General features: G+C 26.0%; 2 protein-coding genes across 8 annotated transcripts in view; one reads left to right on the top strand and one right to left on the bottom strand.

Annotated features, from left to right (window-relative positions):
* Positions 1-3,427: 3,427 nt before the first annotated feature.
* LOC122510507 (F-box and WD repeat domain-containing 11-B-like) overlaps positions 3,428-26,137 on the top strand; it is a 49,031-nt gene continuing 26,321 nt past the window's right edge. Inside the window, exon 1 of one of the 6 annotated variants that reach the window (XM_043625209.1) lies at positions 3,428-3,516. The gene's annotated coding sequence lies outside the window, so the exon portion shown is untranslated. Of the gene's footprint in view, positions 3,517-18,099; positions 18,265-26,137 lie in introns of those variants that run through there. The other 5 variants (XM_043625204.1, XM_043625210.1, XM_043625208.1 and 2 more) reach the window with 5 other exon arrangements.
* Positions 13,659-17,067, bottom strand: LOC122510510. Of its 2 annotated transcripts, XR_006302448.1 has the most exons (10): positions 16,933-17,067; positions 16,657-16,680; positions 16,263-16,286; positions 15,795-15,838; positions 15,301-15,499; positions 15,138-15,233; positions 14,766-14,800; positions 14,427-14,642; positions 14,245-14,358; positions 13,659-13,991 (listed from the first exon to the last, which is right to left on the bottom strand). XR_006302448.1 is itself a non-coding variant. In XM_043625215.1 (8 exons), the coding sequence occupies exons 1-8, from the start codon at positions 17,033-17,035 to the stop codon at positions 14,550-14,552; spliced, it is 618 nt and encodes a 205-aa protein (XP_043481150.1). In that variant the 5' UTR covers positions 17,036-17,067; the 3' UTR covers positions 13,659-14,549. The 2 variants fall into 2 exon arrangements, 1 of the variants encoding a protein (XP_043481150.1); XM_043625215.1 differs by having other exon boundaries at positions 13,659-14,642.

A 26,137-nucleotide genomic window follows, 5' to 3' on the forward strand; every position in this document is an offset into this window, starting at 1 on the left:
ATCTTTAGAAAATAACATTTTCCAGGATTTCGATCAAAATTCCTTGACTTTTCCAGGTTTTCCAGGTTGCGTGGCAACCCTGTATATTTAGTTTTGACAGGATGCTCTCTTCAAAATGACAGACATTGTTGTGTCTTATTTAAAATTTTGTACGCGTTCTAATTTATTTTGTAAACGTTTTATTTATATTGATTCCTCGTAGAGGAAGTGTTGTAATACCAATATTTTTCGAGTTCGATTTTTTGACATATCTTTATGTGATTTGATCTCAGGAGTATTGTTTAATTTTTCAATGAGTTGAATTTGTTTAGTTGGATCAGATTTTGTTTGAGTGCAAATGTGTTTATCAAATATAAGATCTTTTTATCATAGCAACTGTTGTGTTAGTTTTGTCTGATTTTGTAAAAAACACGTTTTTGTTATTTTTTTTGTATAGGAAAAGAATTATTGGTTGTGGGCATAGAAAAATTCTTTCCCAAGCTTGCAACTTTTTTTTAACATAATCTGGGATAGATATATCAGTGAGATTTACGAACCAATTGTCCTGAGTTTTCATGTCTTTTACTATTGTTTGGATAATAAAATATTTGATAATATTATTAATTATTATATTAGAGGATGGAGAACATTTTTTTTTAGCTGAATACAACGAATTGCTTTAAATAACTTGACATGAAATGATGAATATAACTTTTGTTCATGGAAAATCACCCATATAATGGATTGTTATATTGTGTAAGGGGAGAAGTGCTCTTTTAGGATTTTTCTTCTTGGGAACAAAGTGATCGACGTAGTTGTTTCTTGTTTCAAACTCTTAAGATCGTCACGCGTCTAAAGTCGTTTTCGAAACGTTTTCAACAAGAAAGAAAGAATTCAGGAACAAAGGAAAAGCTTCGGGGGGATGAAGTTGTGTTCTCTGGACGACAAAGTCTTTTTCCGCTAGTCCAATTGAGCTTCAATAATTTGTGGACCCGAGCCAGAAGCACGAGCTTAACAGAGGGTAGTGGCACTTGGAAGGAAAATCCTCGTTTGTCCTCAACGATGTATCCAAGAAAAGAGGAATGAAAATGGCATTCTATGTACAGAGCGAAAGGATATGCGATGAAGTTGAAAAGTTTACACGCTCGGACGGTGATGTATGGAGATTATTTCTCCTTTTCCCTCCCAGACAAGTATCTATGCTCTCTCCTTGTATTTCACTTTTCTCGAACATTTCTTTTTTCTTTATATATCATTCATTTTTCTTCAATTCTTACAATTTATTTCTTTTCTTGCATATTGACAGAAAACAACAAACTGCAAATCAAATTTAAAATTAATTTATGGGAATTCGTTACTTGTCTTCTATTCTACTAACTTTAAACAGTACTCTGTTGTATTTTTCATTTTATCAAAGTAGCATAAAATTATATGAATGATTTATTTGAAAATAAACTGTTTTTATCAAAACTAAAATGCAATTAAATTTCCCAGGTCTTACCATGAAAAAAAATTACTCTTTTAATTACAATTTTACAATGGAATATAAAAAATTACGTTATTTCAGACTATCTTGAATTTAACAAAAAAAAATTTTTGTAGAATATGAGCAAAAACATTATGTATTTTTTATTTCTGCTCTATTCTTCGTTTCAGTAATTACAAATTTTTTCCCCTTTTTTCTATTAATGGGGTCGCAGAATAAGATTATCATGGAATTATCTTTTATAGAATTTTAAAGCAACAATCCTCTTTTAATTTTTTTTTTTTTTTTTTTTGCTGTTTTTATAAGAAAAATTTCTTTGAAAGAGGTAAAAGAAGGAAAAATAGAAACTGAATCATAAATACCAACTTTACAATTTGCAGCAAGGAAGATTTGCCAAAGGAATGTAAATCTACAGATGAAAGAGATCGAGTGTTACATATTAAACGAGTTTGTATATCGTCTGAAATTACGTAATCTACACTAAATATAAGATCTTCTCTTTATACATTTTAATTAAGCTCTTATTAGCTTGTTAAAAAAATCCAGGCTAGCTGAATTAAGCTTTTCAAATCTACAATCTGAATTGCAAGAAAATAGCATAGAAATAAAAGTAGGCAAAATTAAAGTTTGCTAATTATGATTTTCAGAATGATATTCAGAAATTATTCATTGTCAAAAAATTGGATTTTTGATTTTTGAACACTTCTCAGTTGAAAATTGCTGTACAAGTTAATTTACATTTTCATGAGTAAGATCACGTACATGTTGATATCATTGATTCCGTAGGGGATCGATAAGTGAACTATAACAGAAATTGAAACAGTAAAGATGTACACTTGTATACAGTGATGCCTTTTCTCGAAAGGTACTAATTTATCACGGTTTCGCAAATTGTATCCATATTAAATTTCCTATTAGGCATTTCCTACAGGTAACAATTAGTAAAAAACTGCAATTGATTGGATTTTTGTTTTAGGTGCATATAGTTGACTTGAAATGCACCATATTCAAAGTCCATATAAAAAATATGCTACAACCAATTTTTCCTTTTTCAGAAAATGTAGTCATAAATGTGTTTTATACGTCCTGTGAGTTTCATCGTGGGACAGCCACTACTTTTTAAGAGAAAAAAATAAAACCTAATTCCACGTGCTGCGCTGTAGCACACCTTTTTAATGTGCTGCACAGTGGTCTGAAACACGGACATTGCTGGACGAAAAGTATTAAATCAAATTCTCTGTAATGGAATTTTTCATCCCTTCGTATGTAATAGTTTTTTGAAGTCGCTGATTTCGAATTTGTATTTAGATTTCTAAATTTAAATTTTTTTAAATTTAATTTTAAATTGATAAATTAGACAGGTAAAGTAACAGTTAACTATAAGTTTGGTAAAAGGAATAAACATTCCAATTTGAAAATAACATTAAATACAGACAAAGAATTTAATTGAAGAGATTTACAGAACAATGTATAGTACAAACGGAAACGAGTATCGTATATATTTTAACTCTAGACTGAATGTAAGTATTTTTATGCAGCTCTAAAGGAGGTACAGTTGAACACTAAAACTTACAAAGGGATTCCATTTTTAACGTACAAATTCCTTTACGAATGTTGTATACATTCCTTAAATCGTTACAGAAATACTGGAATGCTAGACGCAACGTTCGTTGTGGTCTGGCAATTAATTTACTTGACAAAAGAACAGACTTGTTTTGGAAGTAATATGGAAACGCCAAACGATTGCTCGCATTGTTATAAAGATCGTTAAAAAAATAGACTTTAAATATTGTTAATCAATGAAAAAAGTAGTTTTATCCTGCAAAATAGGGGAAATATTTTGTTGAGCTATAATTAACATTATTAGATTAGTTAATTTTTTTATCCCTACAAAATGAGAGCCATTTAACGTATTAACGATTTCCTTACAACCCTGACTTTGCAGGGGTGTGCTGTATCTTATCGGCGTAGCCACGCGACGACCGGAAAAAATGCAAAAATGGGCGAGGAGGTTGGCAACTAGTGGTTAGAAATAGTAACAGTTTAAAAAGGTATGTATATTTATTTTTTCTACGTTTTCTTTTCACATTCCCACATTGCTATGGTTTTCTTTGCAAAATGCCGACCCAAATTCAAATTTTTCGATGGACCTCAAACTTTTTTATATTAATAAAAATTATTGTGCATATGTTTTCTAATTCTAACATGTAAGTTTTTTCAACTAAGTAATTTAATTGCAATTAGTTACTGAAAAAATTAACTAAACACTGTTAATTATCACACCGTTAATAACGTTTTCTGCGTATGCATATGAGAGTTTGTTGGTTTGCGTAAACCATTACTGACCACTAAGCACGCATGGATCGCATATGCGCGTACCAAGGGAATGTATAGTTACATCTACACTGGTTGGTGTGGGTGATTAGTATCGGTTACCCTTAGGCCCAGTCAAGAAACGGTTGCGCTGGTAGTACCACAAACCACTGATTGCGATAAACATTGCACTTGATGCTAGCCAACTGTAACATTCATCTTTAATTGTTAATGGTATTCCCAAAATATCACTTTCAAGCCCAACAAAATATATATCATATACATATTCTTAATTTAATTTAAACAAATTTTATATACTTTTAAACATTTATATCATTCATATCATGTTCGTTTATACAAACCTTTTCTTTTTCATAAATCTATAAATACTAAATTTATTAAGTTCACACCTTTTAAATAATAATTAATCATTTTAATTATATTAAGAAATTGATTCGGAGAGAATGTTTACTTCTTCTTCCACCTTCAATTGATAACTTTCTTTGCTCTTATATTTTCAATATGTAATCAGGGTTGCCACGCAACCTCGAAAACTGGAAAATCTGGAAATCTCAGGGAATTTTGTAAACCTTGAAAAAACCTGGAAGAGTCAGGGAATTTTGATCGAAATCCTAGAAAATTGTTATTTTCTAAAGTTCATTCTAGAAATCTAATCTGACAAAAATATTTCAAAATTAATTGAATTATAAAAGAGTTGCTTTTACAATTTTCATAAGTAATAGATGAATTTCAAAAGATTTTAATTTGAAATTTTGTAAAATTTCAATTTTGAATGAATTTAATTAGAAGTAGATTTTTAAAAAAATTTAATTATTCCAATTCTTCTGAAATTAGTTAAATTTTTTCATATATATTTTTAATTGACTATTAAAAATAATGAATTTATAGAAGAATTTTAATTAAAAACACTAAAAGAAATTAAATTTTAAAGCAATTACAAATGATTGCAGAAATTCAATTATTTTTTTAAAAGTAGTAAAATTCTTCTTAGAAATTCAATTATTTCTAACTATTTTAATAAAATTCATGGCAAAATTTCAATTATTTTCAGAAAACTTTTATCAATTCAACGATTTTTAATAAATCTACTACTTTAATAAAATATTCCAAAAGAATTTAATAAGTTAAACAAAAATTTTTAATAAAATTTTACATTAACATTTCATTATTTTCATAAATAATAAAACTCATCGCAGACTTTCGATTATTTTTAATACAATTTTAATAGAATTCCTCGAAAAATGAAATTATTCTGAAAAATTTGATTAAAATTTATCAAAGAAATTCAATTATTTTAAAAACCTTTGCTACAATTTATTTCCTAGAATTTAAGTATTATTTTCTATAAAGTTTTAATTAAATTTCTTGGACAAAATAAAATTATTTTCCAAAAATTTTAATGAAATTCTTTGTAACAATTCAATTTTTTTTCAAAATAATTTTAATAAAATTCATTGCAGAAAATAATAATAATTTTAAAAATTTGACAAAATGAAATTATTTTCAATGTCTAATATTTCAATAAAATTTCATAAAAGAATTCAATTATTTTAAAAGACACTTTAATAAAATTAGTCTTAAGAATTCGATTATTTTTCAAAAATTAATGTAATTCTGCGCAGAAATTTAATTGTGTTCAACGATTTACAAAAATTCTCGTCAAAATTTCAATAATATTTATAAATTTTTCTCCGAAATTCAATTTATTATTTTCAAAAATTTAAATAAAATTCTTGGCAAAATTTCAATTATTTTCAAAATTTAACAATTCTGAATAAAATTAATTTTTTTAAAAAAGTTTAATAATTGAATTTTTCTTTAATTCTTGAAAATCATTTTTTAAAATAATTGAATAATTACGAAGAAATTTATCATTTTTGAGAATAAGTTAATTCTTGCGGAGAATTTTATCAATTTTGAAAATAATTAAATTATGCGAACAAATTTTGTGAATTTTAAAAATAATTGAATTATTTCGAAGAATTTTATTCAAATTTCTTTGAGAATAATATTGAATTCATGCGAATAATTTTATTATCTATAATATAATTAAATTCTTGACAAAATTTTTAAGGAAATTTATAATTAATTTTTCTCAAAAAGTTTAATGGATTTTTTTTTTAATTATTTGAAGTTTTTAATTTTTAATTTATTTAATTGAAGAACGTCAGAATAATCGAAATTTTAGGTAAAATTGTATTGTAAACAAATGGATTTAAAAATTCTTAAAGAATAATTTTTTTTAAAATTATTAAAAATAATTGATTTAAAGAAGAATTTTAGTTAAAAATTCTAGAAATGAATAATTGAATTGAAATGAAAATAATTTTGAAGAAATTACAGTAATAATATGTTTATAATATAAAATAATGATAGTATCAAGTTTTAATGATTATAAAACATGAAGAAAGCGATCGATATCTTCATGTTTTATAATAATATTCTTATATGTTATTGAATTTAAAATTTTTGAAAATCTTAATTTCTGTAAAAAAATAATAATGATTAAATATTCATTTAAAGACGAAGTTATTGATGTTTTCAAGTAATTTTACAAATTCGTAAATAGATGTAATAGAATAGGGAAAAGTCAATGTTTTGTCTAGAAATCAGGGAGTTTGGTAAAATTAAAAAAAAAAATTTAATTAAAATTAAAAATTAAATTTTGTAAAATATAAATGTAGTTTTAAAAACCTGGAAAAATTCCGTTTTTTAACCTGAAAAACCTGGTAAAGTCAGGAGAATTTGAAATGAGAAAAAGCGTGGCAACCCTGCTGTATTTAATTAATTCATTAATTGAATGAGTGTTTTGTAAAAAAAACTAGAATCAATATTATTTTTATTATTATTTTATAGAAAAAATATGTCGTAAATTTTGCAAGCCAATCGCAATTCTTTCCAATACGAAATTCTTTTGTTGTACGGAGATAAAAATATGGACGAATTTGGAGCAAGAATATTTCTGTCTTTAAATATTCGTGTCAAAATGATGATTTTCTTTACTTTAATCTTTTATGTGGTTTATTTTTTTCACCTCTCTTTCTTTTTTTTAAATTTCTTTTTCATTTTCTCACTCTTCTCGTGATACCAATACACAACCGCAATATTGTGGCCAAACTCGTTTTTATCTCATCTCTTTTACTTATACTGGCAGATGGTCACTTGTCGCTCGATCTCCTCCAAGCTGTATAATTTACTATAAAAAAAAATATTACTCACTTCTTAGTATTTTATATTCAATTTTTCTACTGTTGCATTTAAATATAAAGATCTGGATTATCTTCCTAGAACCAGGACAAAAATTATCACTGTACTTGTTTGGAAGGAATTTCTATTTTTAACCCAGTAAATTAATACTGCATTAAGACTATACAACAGCATTCAATTCAGGTTTTAGATTTACAAAACAGACTAAATTATTTTCTAAAAATTTTACACCATTTTCTTGTGCTTTGGATGTTATTTTCAATTCTTTCAAAAAAAAAAGTTCACAAAGTAACATTAAATTTATTAAGTAGAGATTTAATGGATGTTAGGTATATAAAAAACCTCGGAGCGAAAGAAAATACTTGGTGTTCCTTGTTCTCTGGAGTATTAGCCCGCTCGTTTAATTACCAAGCAGCTACGCAACTTTAAAAGTCTTTAAAAGTCGGCGAGACATCCCCTAGCGTGTAGATACTCGTTATAACTGTCTTGTAAAAAGTCCTCGGTAAAAGCTTCTTGTAATTTTAAAAAGAATTTGTAGCTCATACTATTATAACATCTTAATTATGCACCTCTACTAACAATTAACAAGAATATCAAATCGAAATTAACAGATTTTCTTCAAACGTAATTTAGTATATTTTCAAAATATTTATCAATTATTGTTTAATTGCAAAATTTTGTATTCGCAATCTTGTACTCCAAAAATCTCACATGCATTCGGTCACTTACTTTGCCGAAAGGTCTTTAAATCCCAAAGAGAATATTTGATATTTTATCAAGAACGAGAAGCCATTACGTACATATAAGATTCCAATAAAATTGAAGTGAATAGTATAATTTGTAAAGCGAAGGCTATGAAAGAAGCAAATATATATTGTAAAGCAAAACTGAGCTCATGTTTCTTCTCTTCAACTTAATGGAAAATACATGGTATCTCATATTGGATGTGTCATTGAAAACTCATAACATTGTATATCAGCAAACTCTTTTATGAAAAAAGCACAATGATAGAAGGTCAGTGTGTCTTATAAAAAACATTTACTAGAGTTATACATTTTCATGCAGTAATATATGTGCTTATATATAATATGTATTTGAGCTTGAATACAGACCATTTGAATACGTACTTCTAAATCGACGAACAGCATTTCCTTTGGTAAATGACAACACACAAAGACTCAACATACCAGTCACCTTAAGGTTTTCACATTGTGAAAGGGTTGAACGTTATTTTGCTTCAATAACTTCATACTTGAATAAGAATATTTCACATTGATTCAATAGACCATATTCAACCATTGACCTATTCATTTCTAACAATTTTCTTGACCCATTTTGTTCAAAAATGGATTTATAATATATTATGCGTCTCAAAGTTCAAAGACTGACAATAAAAGTCGGTTATATTTATCAATTTACTTTTATTTTATTTAGCAACATTATTGAACATTTTGAAGGAGTTATAGTATTGAGGCAAAAGGGTGGACGAGTTTAGACGAAAATTCCGGTGAGCTCGAATTGCGTGCGGAAATCGAAAGAAATTATTCGTTTCAAAATCAGTTGACAACGCGCGTGTGACTATGTTGTTTTGTTTATTCTCTGTTCATTCATTTGTGTGTCTTATTCTTCAAAAATATGGATACAATTAATGTATTGGAGTATGATTGTTAATTTAAGAGGAAGGTAAGTCTAATAACATTGTTTTCTTTTCAACTAAACGAAATTTTACTTTTTTATGTAATTTAACAATTTAAGTACAATTTTTGTTGACGTAACATTTTATAGTTGCCCGAAAATTGTAAACAACTTTTTATTGTTCATGGACATCATGAAAACATCTATATTACTCTGATTTTTTCCCTCCTACCAGACAAGATTACAACAACATACCAAAATCGTTTGATATTTTGATAGCTGAATGTTCTAAAATTAAATTACAATTTTCACCATCTATTGTGTTTGTAGATTTCGAGAAAGCTATTCATAATGCAATTCGTTTATGTTTTTAAACAATTATTATAAAAGGCTGTCGTTTTCATTCAAGCCAACATTTTTGGAAGAAAATACAAGAATTAAATTCAGTGAGAGAATATTCAAGAGAAAATTCAGAGATTGAAAATTAAAAAAGAATTTTTTAGTTTGCTATTCTTGGATCCTCAAAAGGTGGAGGATTTTTTTGTTCATAATTTAATGGCAATTATTCCTGACGACGAAAAAGTTGTGTAATTTTGTGACTGTTTTACTGACGTACATTGATTCTAATTCTGATTTTCCTCCAGAAATTTTGTGAATGCTTTCATTCAAACTTTAATTTGTTTTTTTTTATAAATTTAATCAAAACATTTTTGAATTTATTGACATTTTAAAAGGAGTGCAATGAGAAGCTGGGGGGGGAATGCAAAGAGACTATAATTAAAGAACAGTTCATGACCAATAAAATGTTACTTTTGTAACATAGACCTAGAAACGTTTAATTTTATATTTAGGACGTCTTTTGAACAAGTGTGCCCACTGAGATGATCTAAATTGATTTAGAAATTATCTAAAAAAGTTTGTCAAATTTTAGGAAGATAAAGTGATAATATAATATCCCCTGAACAATAATTGATATTTTCTCTCTAAGATGTTAGAAGTGCTTCTATTTTATACTTTACTTTATTACCCTTCCAGAGACGAATTCATTTTTGTTTTTCCATAGTTTAAAGTTCAAAAAAACCCTTCTGTAATAAAGTATAAAAATAACTGTACTCTCTTTCGTTTTGCTTATTCAAGTGAAGAAGGAAAGCCAGGATTGGCTCTCGAAGGAGTTCGCTATGTATTCAGAATATCAAATACATTTGCAAAGACTCTCGTTGCTAACATTTCCTATGTAAATGTGAGAAATAGTTTTGGGGAAGTGGTGCACATGGGTATCGCACGTATACTTGCGAGGTCACGTGACCATTCAAACCAATGAGCTAGACCATAGAGTGAAATAGAAAAGAATACATTTTTTTTATGAAAGAAATCCAATTTGGCAAACGTTTCTAGGAAAATTTTTGAATTCACTTACATTCACTTTGGTTTTTATATTTTTAAAAATCTTTAATTCATATTTATTCCATTGTTTTTCTAGAAAAATAGGCAAACAATTTCAACTCTTTCTGAAACTTAAGTAAAAATATACATTTACGGGAAACTGTCTTTAAATATTAAACACTTTTTGTTGTAGAGAAGTTTTTTTTTGAAAATCCACAAATCATTTTTAATTTGTTTGAAAAGTTTCAAGTTTGTCATTTATTTGAAAAGAGTGCTAATTGTAAAATTGAATTAGAAAAATTTTTCCCAAGTAATAAAAATATAACATTTTTTTACAACCTCATTTGTGATTGTTAAATCAAATGAACAGGAGCAACAGCTTGTTGCTTTCTAATGGAAATCTAAGAGAAAAAACTTGTGATATTAAGAACGTGAATGCTCAAACTTAAATTTTAGTTTCGAACGTGAAAGGCTTTCAGCGCTCCAATTACAGCTTCTTGCATAGAGTTTGAGACTTCAGAGTACCTATATAAGGCATGGTCTTTATTAGCATGCCGAGAGCAAAGCGGGGGTACCCAAAGTGTAATTACTTTCTCTTAGAAGTACGTGCTATTGAGTTAATCGTCACTATCGAAGTCGATTGTTACCATTGTGAATATGGACCAGTCTAAGATCACTGTGCCATTTGCCGATTCATGGTTCAGTAGACTAGATTCTCCAGATTTTCACCAGATTAATGTATTGTTCTGATATGGAAATTTCATGGCCTTTTGTGTATATACTTAGATCAATTACTCATACCGACGTTTAACTTCGGTATTTCGATTTATTGTACAAAAGAAATTTATAATTTAACAAAATTCGCCAATAGTAATGCATCGAAAACTGATCATTTTGATTTAAAGACCCTATGTGAATTACTGGTGATTATAGACAATAATGTGTTCTGTTTTATCAGCCGAAGATATTATCTATCGCGGATAAGTGAAAACTGGAAAATTGTAAAAAATTTTCTTGTCAAAAAAGAGGATTAAATTTCGTAGAAAAATGAATCGATGATTCGTAGATGAGCATTCAGAGCAATACATATTATAAAAAGAATAGTATACCTCAAAAATAGAATACCTCAATTGATTGTAAGCACATGTTCGTCTTTCTTGACCAATAAAGATCGTTTAAAGGAATTGAAAATATAAAGCATTTATAGACGTTTATTTTTATTGTTGTTCGATACTTGCTCTTTTTAAAATCAAGTACACAGCCACGAACCAAATCGAATAACGGATATGTAAAGGTTTAGACGACAAGAAATAAAAGAGAAAATATTTTGCTCTAGTGTTCACTCGGTATTTACATTTGAAGGAAGAACGGATTTGCCTTATGTGCCGGAATCGTTTGTGAAAATTCAATTTTGTTGGTGCCGTTGAAAAAACTTGAAGATTTCGTTGAAAATGCGAAAAATGAAATCAGGGATGCGCGATTTAGATGTTTGAATGCAAGGAGTGACAATTTACTACTTTGTTCATGTTGGAAGAAAACAGAATGGTATAAGTTTATAAAATTTCCTATTCGTCTGCAATCTTGTAACAATATGTAAGCGCAAATTTAGATTAGAAGATAATTTTTTTCGCAGAATGGCTTTTATGACTCAAAAAATATTATACTAAGGAAATTTGTAATTAAATTTTTTTTAACCCTTTCATGCCTCCGAGGAATTTAGCGGTTGGATTAATTGTAGACGATAATTTCTGACGTGGTGATTATACGTAAATAATTTTGTCGCCCTGTACAATAATATCTTTGGTTGTGGTCACATGTAAAATAATAAAACAATTTCGCCAAAGGAATAGACAGTATTTTAAAATAAAATATGACTGAAAAAAAATATTAATATAACTTTAAGAACCATACAGAAAAATTGAATAAAAAACTAACTCTATAAAATCCGTAATAATTACGAAATCGTTCCAAATAGAGCAACACATAGCCACAATATTGACCTAGGCGAGACAATATTGCCTCAAGACAGACATAATCAATGTTCCAGCAATACTAATATAATATTCGATTTCAGTATGAATTATATTTAATATTAATGTTGTGCTCTTTTGTATAGTAGAAATTAAAATACATTTAAATTAAACTACACTGAAAATTTTAGTTTCTGCATTTTTTCTTGACTTTTTAGAAGACTAAGATTTAGTAACAAATGTTTTTAAAATAACATTAGCTGGAAAAAAGTAGACTATTACATTTGCAGAATCGGTCTAGAAAGAATAGGTCTAGTTTATAACTAGAACACTATTTCTACTTATAAGAAATACTTCTATAGTACTACAGTAATTTCTGAATCCTAAAAATGTAAAATTTATCCTACACATCAATATTAAAAATTGTTATTAAAAAACTATTGAAGAATCCGCTTTCCATTAAAATTTCGTCTCCCTCTAACGATCTCAATTTATATGATCAAAAAAATGACTTCGACAAGTGATATTAGAGTTCATAATGGGATCCACTCAGAAAAAAATAAAGCTCAGTTATGCCAAGATAAGAGCTGCTATGCTATCGGAATGCTATATATAAATGTAAATGAGCTAGGCTTTTGCGGTATGTGCAATTAAAGAGTTATGAAATTCTTCCCTGTTGGAACATCTTTCCATCTTCTTAGTGTGCAAAGTCGGGAAAGTATTCTCGTTGATGATTTATGGCTTGCAAAAGCACGTGATGGGATTACGCAGTTTCTGACGGAGACGTTGATAATGTCTGGCATGTGCCGTCTTTTTACTGTTATAACTTTTGTTTTACTTTAGAATTAATTTTTCAAAATCGCATTAAAAAATTCAAAAATTTCTGTAATTGAAAAATAAACTCAAAACTGATCTTCAATCATTTTTCATATACGCTATTCTTGATTTAAGAGTAAATTACACGAGGCATTAACCAACTGAAAATGACTTTGTGAATATGGCACTTGAAAAAAAAGTTTCATAGAAACTGCACAACAAATGCAGAGATAGAAAGTGAGGCCATGTGGGGGCAAGTATGGAATTATCCATGTCGGACCGTGGCAGACCGCGGTCTCCGTTCCTTTGTCTAGTGGCTGGTTGAGGTTTCACGCGGTAATTGAATAAATATTCATTAGTATAATTAGCACACACGTACGATGCCCGGTAACCACCTTTAATTGCGGCTGGCCGTTTTCCAAGCATGCACATGTATTCCAGGCGTTGGTGAACCGACAACCATGAAAATTAGCCTTGAGGCCTTTGTTTTCAGATTGTAGAATCATCTTCTGGTTTATTCTGAATCGTAAAATTTCATTCAAAAAGAATAAAAATAACACAATTTATACATTTCCCTATTGCATTACAAAATGTAAATATATTATAGAATTAAAACTCACTTAAGTAAAATAGCTAGAATTTTATAAACTTCCCCAAAAATTTTAGGAAACTTTAGAAAAGAATAGAGATTCCATCAAGACCTAAAAGAAATGGAGCACCGTTATCAAGTTTTAAGGCGAACTGCGAGCCCTCAGACAGACTTTTAATGACTTTGTATGTACCAAAAAAATGATTCACAGCCCTATCAGAAAAATACACACCGAAAGAAATAAAAGAAGAGAAGAAAATTTTACTCAATAATTACTTTTATATTTTATTTTCAATATACAACTGTTCATATACAAAAACGAAAAGAGGAAATTACAAATACATTGCGAGATTTTACAATATATGTTTATTACTCTTTGAGAAATACATGAATATGTAAAAAAAGTCGAAATTTTGAAACTGAAAGTATTGTATGTTCGTATACGGTCAATCACAAACTATTTAAGACATTTTTTTTAAAATTATAACCCCTCTCCCTTCTCGTAAAAATTGTAACATACATTAGCGCGATTTTTTCTATTGACCGTAAGAAATATCAGGAACCTTCTTGTCCTCGCTTTCGTCCCCTGAAACTGTAAAATATTTTAAAAATTAGATTAATTAATTGTTTTCATTTTTACTAAAAATAAAAAATTTTTCATATGAAAATTCAAAGTATATGTAACGCGCTCCCTTGAAATAAAAGAAAAAATATCGTTACCTTTATCGGAAAATACTATGTTCTTATAATTTCATATTATTTCACTTTTTACAACTAAAGTATTAGAATTGTTTGCATGTTTTGTATTTTAATTTTCAAACATATGTTTTTATACTGAAGCCTACCTCTTCTAAGTTGCACAGATTTTTTTCTCCTACGTATATCATAGCATAAACTTTTTACTATTTCTACATATGTTGAATTAGTAATGCCTGATCTGGTACTTGAGTTCACGAAATCTAAAACCAAATTATTTGACTTAAATAAGAAAATAAAATATTATTATTTCTTTTTGTAAAAAACTTACCTAAGATAAAATTGTTAACATTGGCAGGTATAAATTTAAATTTTGAGGAAGCGCGTGATCCTCTTATTGTCATGTTACATAATTTATTTTTACCTAATATCAATATCATTAATTTTCTTGTCATTACTGTTGGTAATGACAAGAATATATGATTTTCGTTATGACATTTAACTTTTCAAAATTTACATCAATATTCCATTTCTCTAATAATTCAACCTATAAATCAAAGAAAATTAAACAATTATACAAGATAAATATTTATCAAAATTAATTAATTATTAATTAATTATCGTTTGATAAACAACAGAAATATGTTCTAAAAATATTGATAATCAAAACCTGCGATGGATTTAAACTGTCTTGATTCGCTGAAACTGTAAAATATTCACGAAAATAAGATTAATTATTTTTTTATTTGTACTTATTTTTAATGTGAATAAAAAAATTTTTTATATGAAAAATTAAAATATTATTTTACATGCTTTATTGAAAATTTTATGTTTTATTAATCTAATCAAATTTTTTTCAATTTTCGGCACTGATCTATATTTGTTTTATTAATTTTCAATCATATATTTGTATGCTTATATGTATATATTCTTTTTCAGCTTAAATTAAAGAAATATATCTTGTTGGAATAAAGGAGTTAATATCACAAAGAGTATTGGGAACAATGTTGAAAGTTATAATTTTTTAAGTACTGTAGATTACCTCTTTTTTCGTAACGTAAATAATTGCATAAATCTTGTATTGCTGTTACATATTTTGAATAAGTAATGTTTGATCTGGCATGTAAGTTCACATATTCTGAAATCGAATTATTTAACTTGTACAGGAATAAAAAAATTAATATTCCTTCTAGAAAAAAACTCACCAAAGACAAAATTGCTAACATTTTCAGGTATGAAACTATGATTTTCTCGGAAATTGCGTGATCCTTTTATTGTCATTTTACATAATATATCTTTACCTAATATCAACATCATTAATTTTTTTGCCATTCCTGTTGGTGCATCAATAAATCTTTTCGTAATGAAATTTAAATCTTTAATATTTACATCAATATTCCATTTCTGTAATAATTCAACCCATAAATCAAAGAAATCACTAAAAATAGTGTTTTCAGACATTTTTGAAAATTTTTACATCTATAAACCTTAACATTTTTAATTTTTTAAATATGACTTCAGATTCGTAATAATAGCGGCTCAGAAAACCCCCTAGGTATTATAAATAACTATAATTGTGTATATGACTCATTTTTACCGAGGAAGTAACAGTTTTAATATTTATCTAACAACGTTTCAAAAAATGAAGGTCATGAAGAAAATTACATTATTATATTTTAAAAATTATGATTATGAAAACCTGTAAAGAAGTTAAAGTTCCATTGTCAGCTGACTGTAGAGAATCTGAAAAAATTTATTTCCAGAGTTTATAAGTTCAGGAAAAAATTAACACATTACTATCTAGTAAATATTGAGTTTTAATTTTTTCTTAAAAAAAACTACTAGTTACCAATTACAAAAAAGTATTAAATTTCTGAATTACTAATAACTTCCAAAAGGAACTGTGACCTGATATCTTTCAGAAGTGCTTAGTCATGTCTGACAGATTAATATTTTCAAAATGTTTAATATTCTAAAAACATTTATAGAACTTTAAAAGTTTTTAAAATGTAATTTTGGCAAAAATAAAATTTTTTGGGAACTTTCCTCGAAGGAAAATGTTTTTTTCCACTGGAAAATTTATGCTTTTGAGAAATTAAGATGTTTATTGATAATTTTGAGATATTAAAACTTTTAAATGCCTGTAAATACTGAAAATTCTACGTACCATTAGTATAATTTTCTTGTTCATCTGTAAGAATATGAAATAATATAATAATAATAATAATATGAATGTGAATTTATTATTTACATTTTAAGAAATATTTTAATTTTTCTCAGAATATTAGATTTTTTGACAGTTAGACAATCGTAGAACCTAAAGGTTTAAGATTGATTGATCTCAACATTTCCGAATGAATGAAATATTTCACATTATACTTTGTATTGTGACTAATAGGAGGAGAAACAATTTTGTACTATCTTTTTATAAAATTAAAGTTACTTTAATTCATTTATACCATATATATATTCTATATTTTCTACATATTATTTTTAAGAAGTTGTACTGATATGAGACTTTTAGAATTGTAGTTAAATAAGTTTTTAAGAATGTTACATACTACTTCTTTGCTTTCTCAGCCATTCTGTAACAAAATTGATTAAAATGGTAAACGGACGGTTTAGTATAAAATTTTCAAACTTGAAAAGTAAGTAATAGTCACTTAGTAGTTACATCAATTGCATGACAATATTATTGTAAAAAGAAATTCATGTTTAACAATAATTAAAGGAAAATTATTTTACAGCATGTGTAAGTATTACGCAGTTGCGGAGTGTCTTATTATACTTCTTACAGTTATTTGAAAATAATAAAAAAAAACTGTATTTTATCGTACCTCTATATTTCATTACATTGATACTAATTACGAGAGTATCAATCCATATTGTTAGAATTAAGAAAAGAACAAAGTAATTGCATAGAAAATTATATTTCATCATTTTGTGAATGTTTGCAAACAGTTGTGATATAGTAGCAATGCAATATTCTTAAGAAATCGTTGCAATGGAATGCAAAATCAATCTGTAAAACAAAAATCATATTTACTGTATTAGTAAACGCAGAGCATATAGTTTTAATAACTATTACTATCGACATTTTTATTGTTCAAATATAAAAATGCTTAACAGCTAGAAATACTTTACTGAAATTTTATCTGATATATGTACTTTCGTTGTTTAAAAATGTAGCTGGTGCGCTTTTATACTTGTAAATACTTTAACGACTTTAAAATTTCAAGTTTCGATTCGATACGTAAGTTCCAAAAAAACTGTTTTGTAGCAATACTGCAAATCATCATAAGCACTATAATTAATATAACTACGATATAATATATTAGAAGTACATTAAATATATTACAATTATTACAATATTTCATAATATTGTGAAGCGGTATGGCATTAAAGCGGGTATATAAAAAATTGCGTCCTCATTTTGTTGAAGTGGTGTACTATTTGTCCAATTTGTGCTTCAACAATCAATATTTGAGCGTTATTGGCTTTGTAGCAATGCAATATTATTAACAGTACTATTTGAATAAATACAGTTTAAATTCTTATTTTAAATTACACAAAATTATTATAAATAATTATGCATTTAAGAATCTAGGTCATCAAAATTAACTTAATTCACAATTCATAAAAAGTAACCACAGCCGATAATCAGCAGAAGATGAAAAATTATTTTTAGAGCAAACTCTATCTTCTGCTTACTAACACTTAGTCAAGAAAATTTTTTACTGGTTCCAAACTATACAAGAGTTGTTGAATATTTGACATTTAGTTTTCAATATATAATTCACTGAATAAGAAAAGCCAGAACAAATGGTTTTTGACTTGCAATCTATTACTATAAGTTTGAAGTTGGTGTCTGTAGAAACGTGGTAGAGTCGTAAGTCCATAAAACTTTATCAAAGTGAAGTTTACCGCCTTGTGGCAGTTTTCAACTCAAGAATAAAACCCAGTATAAGCTGGACTCGTGATGCCAGTGCTTGTGCAATTTATCGTGTGATTTAAAAAAAAAAACGCTAGTACTAAATTTCACGCTTTTCGTCATTTCAGTTGACAGTGACTAGAAAAATTGTAGTTTTTACTCTTATTTTAAAATAAACGACGTAACATCAGCTACAAATATTCATCGGTAAAAGTGCACCACCCTGAAAATCTGCGTCGTAAACAAATTATATTTAGTATATTTTTTATGTCATCGATTTACGAGCACGTTCCAGCTTTAAAACTGTATATTTTTTTAGTATAAAAAAAAATTCCTGTCATCCGCTAAAAAATTCGAAGCTATTTTAGAATATAAACTAATATTTCAAAGCATTTTGTCAAAACAAAAAATATAAAATTAATTAATTAATTCTTAATTTACATAAATAATATTAATATTTATTTTGTTCGTTGCAAGTTTATTACAAGTCAATACAAAATAACTGTTAAATTAGTGCGCCTCTAACTAATTATTTTCTACGTAATTAAGCGTTATATTCTCAATAAACAACTCGTTATAGCAGATTTTATATATTTGTAAATCTCGTTCGACAATTAACTATTTGAATATTTACATTTGGTTTACTGTTAGTAATAGAAATTTAATGAAAATAGAATGAACCTTGTTGAATTGAAGTAGTAACGAATGGAGCGCCCTGGTCCTTTGACCCAAATGTACCCACATGAAAAAGTTCCCGGGAAAACACTCCAGGAAATTCCAACAGGAAGTTCCTGTAAAAATTCTGACAAATTAGTTTTCAATATGTCATAAAAATCAGATTGTAAACAAAAGATTTAAGAGTTTATAAAGTTTTATTACATTTTTTCTCGTTTTTTTAAAACTTTTAGATGTATTTAATACATTTTTCTAAAATTATTTGGAAAAATATCTTCGAATTTATGTTGATTTTCTAAAGTGTCACTGAGCAAAACATTTTTCCTATATTTGATGGTTAGAAAGACTTTTTTACAATTTTTTATAAAAAGAATAATTTTTTTAAAAGTACTTTATATGATAATTCATTTTTACTTCAATAATATTGAATGATATAATTGACTTATTTAATTTGAGTTTTATCTAAACATAACTTTTTTAATATGAAGATTTTATTATTTCTAGGGCCCTTGAAGATTTAGGGTTTATTTGTAAGCTTTACTTTTTAGGAAATTTTTTAATTTTACAAAAAATCTCACTTTATGACACGAAAAAAAGATAAAATTTTTAATTCAAGCTTTTAAATTAAAAGCTTCGACATTTTTGCACACCTCTAAAGCGTTTTTTTCTTATTTGAAATAAACCTTTAGATGACGGTACTATATTACTACTACTCTCCCCTACTATTTTCTCGCAACAAAATATAATAATAGACAGAAAAGAAAGAATTTAATCGGTTTTGTTAATAAAATTTAAATTTTAATTAAACTTATTTATAGAAAATTAAACTCTTTTAAACATTTTTATTCGAGTTTTTGTAAATAATTAAATTCTTTTAAAGAATTTCTTTTGGTTTTTTTTAAATAATAAAGTTTTTGAATAATTGGAATTGAATATAATTGAATAAAACAAAGAATTTTTTCAATTTAAAAAATAAACGTGTCTGGTAAAAATTATAATGAAATATTTCATTAATTTTCATGTGACATGTAATGTAAAAATTACATTGTTGTTATATATATGTTAAAAGTGAAACCAGAAACTTCACGCGCGTTATTTGTGCTAGTTATTAATTAATTAACTATAATAATCGTCGTATTCATTCATTCATTCTGTCCAGTCTGTCCACACCTGAAGTTAGTCATGATTATGCTTTTGTTTTTTTACATGTTTTGATAGATAATATTATACTTCTTTATTTTTTCACTATTTTTTTAATTTAATAATATTATTTTATTTTATTTAGAAATATTTTTATTTTTAAAATAATTCAATAATATATTCATTATTCGAAAAAAATTATTAATGTTATTTTTCATTATTTCCTTTGTTTCGAAAAAAATTAGCATTTTGTAACAAACATTTTAGACGTACTTAACAAATAATTGTTATTTTTCACGTAAAATATTTTCTTTTTTTCAATATGAAATTGATTGACAAATCGAAATTATAAATACAACAATTTTTAAAAAAAAATTTAAAAATTGTTGGGAAATTAAAATTAGAAAGTAAAAAATATTTTGTACATTTTTTGCTTCTCAATTACAATAATTTATAAACAAAGTACGTAAGTAGAAAAAAAGTTATAAATCAAATTTTGTTTAAGAAATTTTTAATTTAGTTTGGAAAAAATATTTACAAAATTTTCTATTTGTTAAAAACTATATTTATCGAAATAATAATAATAAATAAATAAAACAATATCCATTTTATTAATTAAAAAAATAAATGAAAAAATTCAATTTTAAATCTATAAAGTTCAATTATTGTTAAAAATAGGATGAGTTTGAAATAAATAAAATCTTTTCAATGCTAAAGAATATAAGAATGTAGGACAAAAAGTCCAATCCAAAATATCCAAGAAAAAGAATCCAAACTACAAAAAATCCGAAAGAGAAAATTTTTTTTAAAAATAATCTTTTTTGTTTATAATAAATTATAATTAAAAATTTGATTTTTCAATTTTATTCAAATTATATTGAAAATAATTGAATAATTAATTATTTCCTTAATAAGCAATAAAAATTAAATTTGCTCAAGTACTAAAAATTTATAATTTATTTGAACATTTATAAATTTTAAATTATAAAAATTTCAGAGAAGTTATAAAGTTATAAAACAGGGAATAAGACAGGAATTTTATGCAGAACCGGGAATTTTTTCACTAAATTAAAAAAAGTTTTATTATTTTCATTTGTTTTTAAAATATCGCTTTTTATTTCAATTTGTATAGATATTTATACTGTTCTCTAAATTTTAATTAATTAAAAATAATTAATTTGATAGTTTTTGCATCTAAACATTTTTTTTATTTTAATTATAATTATTGAATAATAATATAATTTTTAGATGCAAAAACTATCAAATTAATTATTTTTAATTAATTCAAATTTAGAGAACAGTATAAATATCTATACAAATTGAAATAAAAAGCGATATTTTAAAAACAAATGAAAATAATAAAGCTTTTTTTAATTTGGTGAAAAAATTCCCGGTTCTGCATAAAATTCCGGTCTTATTCCCGGTTTTTCTGGTCGAATTAAATTCCCTGTTATTTTATACTTTGTAACTTTCAGATTTTAAAATTAATATAGAACGATTAAAACGACATTAATACTTGATAATTTTGAAAATTTGGATTTGGACCTTTTGACCAAGACATAAAGTCCAATCTAAAAATCCAACATAAACTATTTTTTTTGGACTTCATTGACTTTGGACTTTATGTCTTAGACATTTTGGTTTGGACTTTTTGTCCACAGGTACTGAATAGAACATTCAGAATATTCTTGTGAATTTTTGAAATTGAATATTATTTTAGTACTTTTGACAAAATTTCCTGACTTTTTCCTGACTTCCCTGAATAAATTTATAGAGAAATAGTGATTACGTACGGGTGGAGGTGCTACTACTTATAAGTTAATTTAAAAATCTATATCAATCAGAATGTTGTTCAGCAATACCCAAGCAACAACTCAGGTCATTGGCAGCCAATAGAAAAATATTTGAATGAGAGAAAATGAATTTTAACGTCATTTTTCACTAATTTTGATTGTCTGATAGCGTACGAGTGGGGGTGCTACTACTTAAAAGTTAATTTAAAAATCTATGGGCGAATCTCTGGAACTTTTAACCTTTATGTCCCTCACATTATTTTCACTTAAACAGCCTAAATAAAAAAACTAATGATTTTTAAATATTTACATGTTTTTAAAAAGAAAATAAGGATTACGATTTAACCATTGATATAAATTATTTTGTTTATTTTTTATATGTTTTTCTTTATTAAAGTTTACAATACCATGATTTTGAAAGTGTCACTTTCACTTTTTCTAAAAGTATTTTAACTGTTTAAATAAGGTTTTTTTTGGAAAACACGTTTTTTACTGTTATAAACTATTTAAAAATATCTTAAGAATTCCATAAACAAACTTAAAAAAATAAAAAGTAAAAATTATAAAATATATAATCTTCTAAAAAGTGTCCCTCAGTTTTTGTGTCGCTGGTCAAATCAAAATGGTTTTATAAAATAAACATTAAAAAACTACATGAAAAAATTTGAAATAAGAGGCACAATTGAATTGTAATTCAAATTTTATGTGCGTGATTTTTATTTTTATTTTCAACTATATTTTAAGCAAAATAATTGTTGGATACTTGTGATACTGGTGCAGTACGAAAAATATGTCGCTGATCAAATCATTAATTTCTCCAAAGTTTCTTATTTAATTTGCTCCAAAATTGGGGCACATATTACTTTAGATTAGATGTATATAAAACTGTACATATGTTTTTATTTATTATAATTCTTATTTAATTATTTTTTTTACGTGGATATTCAAATTGTCGCTCGGCAAATATGTCGCTTGGTCAAATCAATCGTTTTCCAATCAATCTGAAGTTTCGCATTTATTTGTTCCATGTCATTTATTACGAAGTAACCAAAAATGTAATAAAAAGTGACAAAATGAAAGAAAATCAAAGAAAAGAAAATAAAAAGCGAGAAAAAGGAAACGCGGAATGAAAAATTTATCAACGGAAGGCACTTAAGTAATATTTATTTATTTTTTATTAAACGTTCATGAAACTGTTAGTGTTTTTTCAAGGTTATACACTGAAAAAAAAAGTTCATTGAATCAAGTAAATGCATTTTCTTGACCTGATTTACTTGAAACAAACCCATATTTTCTTATTGGAAGAAATTTATTTTCTTGTGTCAAGTAATTTTGAGCATTGATCAAAGTTATTGGAATAAGAAAATATAGGTTTGACATAAGTAAATATCTTACTGTTTCAAACGAACTGTTTTACATGCGCCAAGTCTCGAAAAAGTATTGAATCAAGAATATCATGTTCTCACGTCAAGTAATTTACCTTGAGTCATTTGGTATCTTGAGTCAAATAATTTTTTTATTTCCTTTAAAGCAACTATTTATTTCATCCAACACCCATAGTCTTGAGCCAAGAAAATGGGAAGATTAATACAAGTTAATAATTGTTTCAACTCAATTAAAAATTATTTTGTTTCAAAGAAATATTAATTAATCTAAGCATTTCTTTTACTTGAAGCATTTCTATATTCTCATGTTTCAAAATCATTAATTTCTTGCGAGAATGTTATATTTTCTGGAATGAAATATTTTATTTATTCAATTCAATTAAGTGTAAGATCTTAATATAAGTAAATATTTGTTTCAAGTCGATTAAAAATTATATTCAATTAATCCCATATTTATTTGAAGAAAGAAATTCATTTTCTTGTGTCAAGTAATTATTAGCATTGAACAGAATTCTTGAATTAAGAATGTAGTATTTGGCGGAACTAAATATGTAATTATTTCAACCAAATATTTTACTTTTCCGAAGTACCAAAAAGTATTGAATCTAGAATATATGTTCTTAAGCGAAATAATAAAGTATTGTCTGGAGAATTCATGTTTCTTGAATCGAATCATTTTATTTATTTGCTTTGAAACTTTTTTTTACTTAACACAATGCCGGTGTTCTTGATCCAAGAAAATATTTTTCTTCAAATGTATATGCAACTTAAATATCAGTTTTTGAAAACTGTCCATTGAGGCTAGGATGGCATAGTGGTAGCGTGACGGCTTCTGGTGCGTGCAACCCGAGTTCAATTCCTCCGACCGTGGAAAATTTTCTTTCAAGGTATATTTGTTGTATTTGTGTTAAGTATTAATTAAATGTGAATATATATGTAAAATAATAATTATTTAATTATTTAAATAAAAAATATAAATGTTAATTAATTAAATAATAAAAATGTTTGACCTAAGTATTAGAAAAGATGGGATGGAGGTAAGGGGGGGGGGTAATTTAAGTAAATAATTTACTTGTATTGAGAAAGTATTTTTTTGATTGAAAACTATAAATTTTCTCAAATCAAGAAAATATTTTCTCGGACAGAGAACATACTTTCTTGATTTGATACATAAATGATTTTGAATTAATATATTCTGCATTTCTTACATGCTACTTAATTTCTTGGTAGAATTCCATATTTTCTTGGATCAAGAATATCTGTTCTTCTCACAAAATAAATGTTTTCTTCATTTAATCTTGAATTACTTGAACGAACGTTACAAAACATTGAATGAATCGAATAAAATAATTCAATCATCTATATATATTCTTAGAACAAGAAAATATTTTATTCATTTAATACATTTTATATTTCGTATAAGAAGATTAACTTCTTGGTCGAATTCCATATTTTCTTGGATCAAGAATATATGTTCTTCTCCCAAATATCCTATGTCAAGAAAATCGTTTTCTTGAATCAATACTTTAATAGTCTTGGCCGTATTCAATCCCACGATTTGCTTGAACCAAGAAAAATTTTCTTGGTTCAATACTTTTTTTTTTTCAGTGTATTAAGATCCTTGATATTTTTCAAAACAATTCAGCCAATCAAATAATTAGAAAAGTTCATGTTACTAATTCAAATAATTATACGTAAAAAATTTTCATTAATTTTTTTTATTGTAATTTTATCCTTATTAGTTGTATTAGACGTTTATTATATTTATTTTCATGTTTAATTATGTTTTTGTGATACTGAGAAATAACTTACTTTAGTGTAGAAAATAAAATGTTTATGTATATTTTGTTACAGATTTAGATAACCTAATAATAATGATTTTCTTTTCAATAATTTATATTTTAAAATAGAAGGCAACCAAATAATGGTTGTACAGTAATAAAAATGAAATTTATTTTGGTCGAAGATGTAGTACCAAAAATATCAAAATTGTGCACACAAAATTTTTTTTTAGAAAATTAAAATTCAAATGTTAAAGTATCCAGAGATTTGCCCCTATATCAATCAGAATGTTGTTCAGCTTTCAGCAACACCCAAGCAACAATTCAGAGCATTGGCAGCCGCAATTATTATTATTAACTATAATAATCGTCGTATTCATTCATTTATTCTGTCCAGTCTGTCCACACCTGAATTTAGTCATGATTATATGCTTTTGTTTTTTTAATGGTTGGATAGATAATATTATACTTCTTTATTTTTTCACTATTTTCTTAATTTAATAATATTTTTTTATTTTTATATATTTAAGTATATTTTGTGTAGAATTTTTGTAAATAATTGAATTTTCCAATGTCAATTAAAAAAAAGAAACATCACGCGCGCTTTAGCGCGCGTTATTTATGCTAGTTAACTATAATAATAATCGTCGTATTCATTCTGTCCAGTCTGTCCACACCTGAAGTTAGTCACGATTATGCTTTTGTTTTTTCATTGGCTTTAGAAATTCGACAGATTTGTCATCGCGTTGTGTTTTCATTATAGTTACGAGACTATCATTTATTTTCTTTTATTATTATACTTTATTATTTTTATACTATTTTTTTAATTTAATATTATTTTATTTATTTTAATTATTTTTAATAATCTAAAAAAATTATCAATGTTATTATTTATTATTTCCTTTGTTTATAAAAAAAAATAGCATTTTGTAACAAACATTTCAGATAATTAACAAATGTAAATCCTGCAAAATATTTTTATAAGAAAATTCTACTAGAATTCAATAATTTAAATGCGAAAATAAACATTTTTTTGAATAATTAAATGTTTCTTAAACTTAATTTCTCATAAAGAATTTTATTAAAACATTTTTAAATAATTGTTTTATTTTGACGATTTTTAATCAAATTTTTAAGAACAATTACATTTTTCGAGAAATTTGATTAAAATTGTATTTAAAAATAATTGAAAATTTGTGATGAGTTTTATTTATGAAAATAATTTAATTCCTAAAAAGAGTTTTATTATTTATGTAAATAAGGGAGGGTGGGGCAAGACGGGGTACTTAAGGTTTAAAGCGCAAAAAAACGAAAATTATGTAATATATAGTTTATTA

This window comes from Leptopilina heterotoma, unplaced genomic scaffold (assembly GCF_015476425.1).
Source record: "Leptopilina heterotoma isolate Lh14 unplaced genomic scaffold, ASM1547642v1 Lhet_7, whole genome shotgun sequence".
Lineage (NCBI taxonomy): Eukaryota > Metazoa > Arthropoda > Insecta > Hymenoptera > Figitidae > Leptopilina > Leptopilina heterotoma.

Bases quoted from the DNA above. Each gene is read 5' to 3' on its own strand.
- LOC122510510 (XM_043625215.1), bottom strand. From the start codon at position 17,035: ATGATGAAATATAATTTTCTATGCAATTACTTTGTTCTTTTCTTAATT. The intron at 14,801-15,137 runs GTAATCTACAGT...AATATTTTACAG, and splicing joins TTTACGTTACGAAAAAAGAG to TTTCAGCGAATCAAGACAGT. The intron at 14,643-14,765 runs GTTTTGATTATC...TTTGATTTATAG, and splicing joins ACAGTTTAAATCCATCGCAG to GTTGAATTATTAGAGAAATG.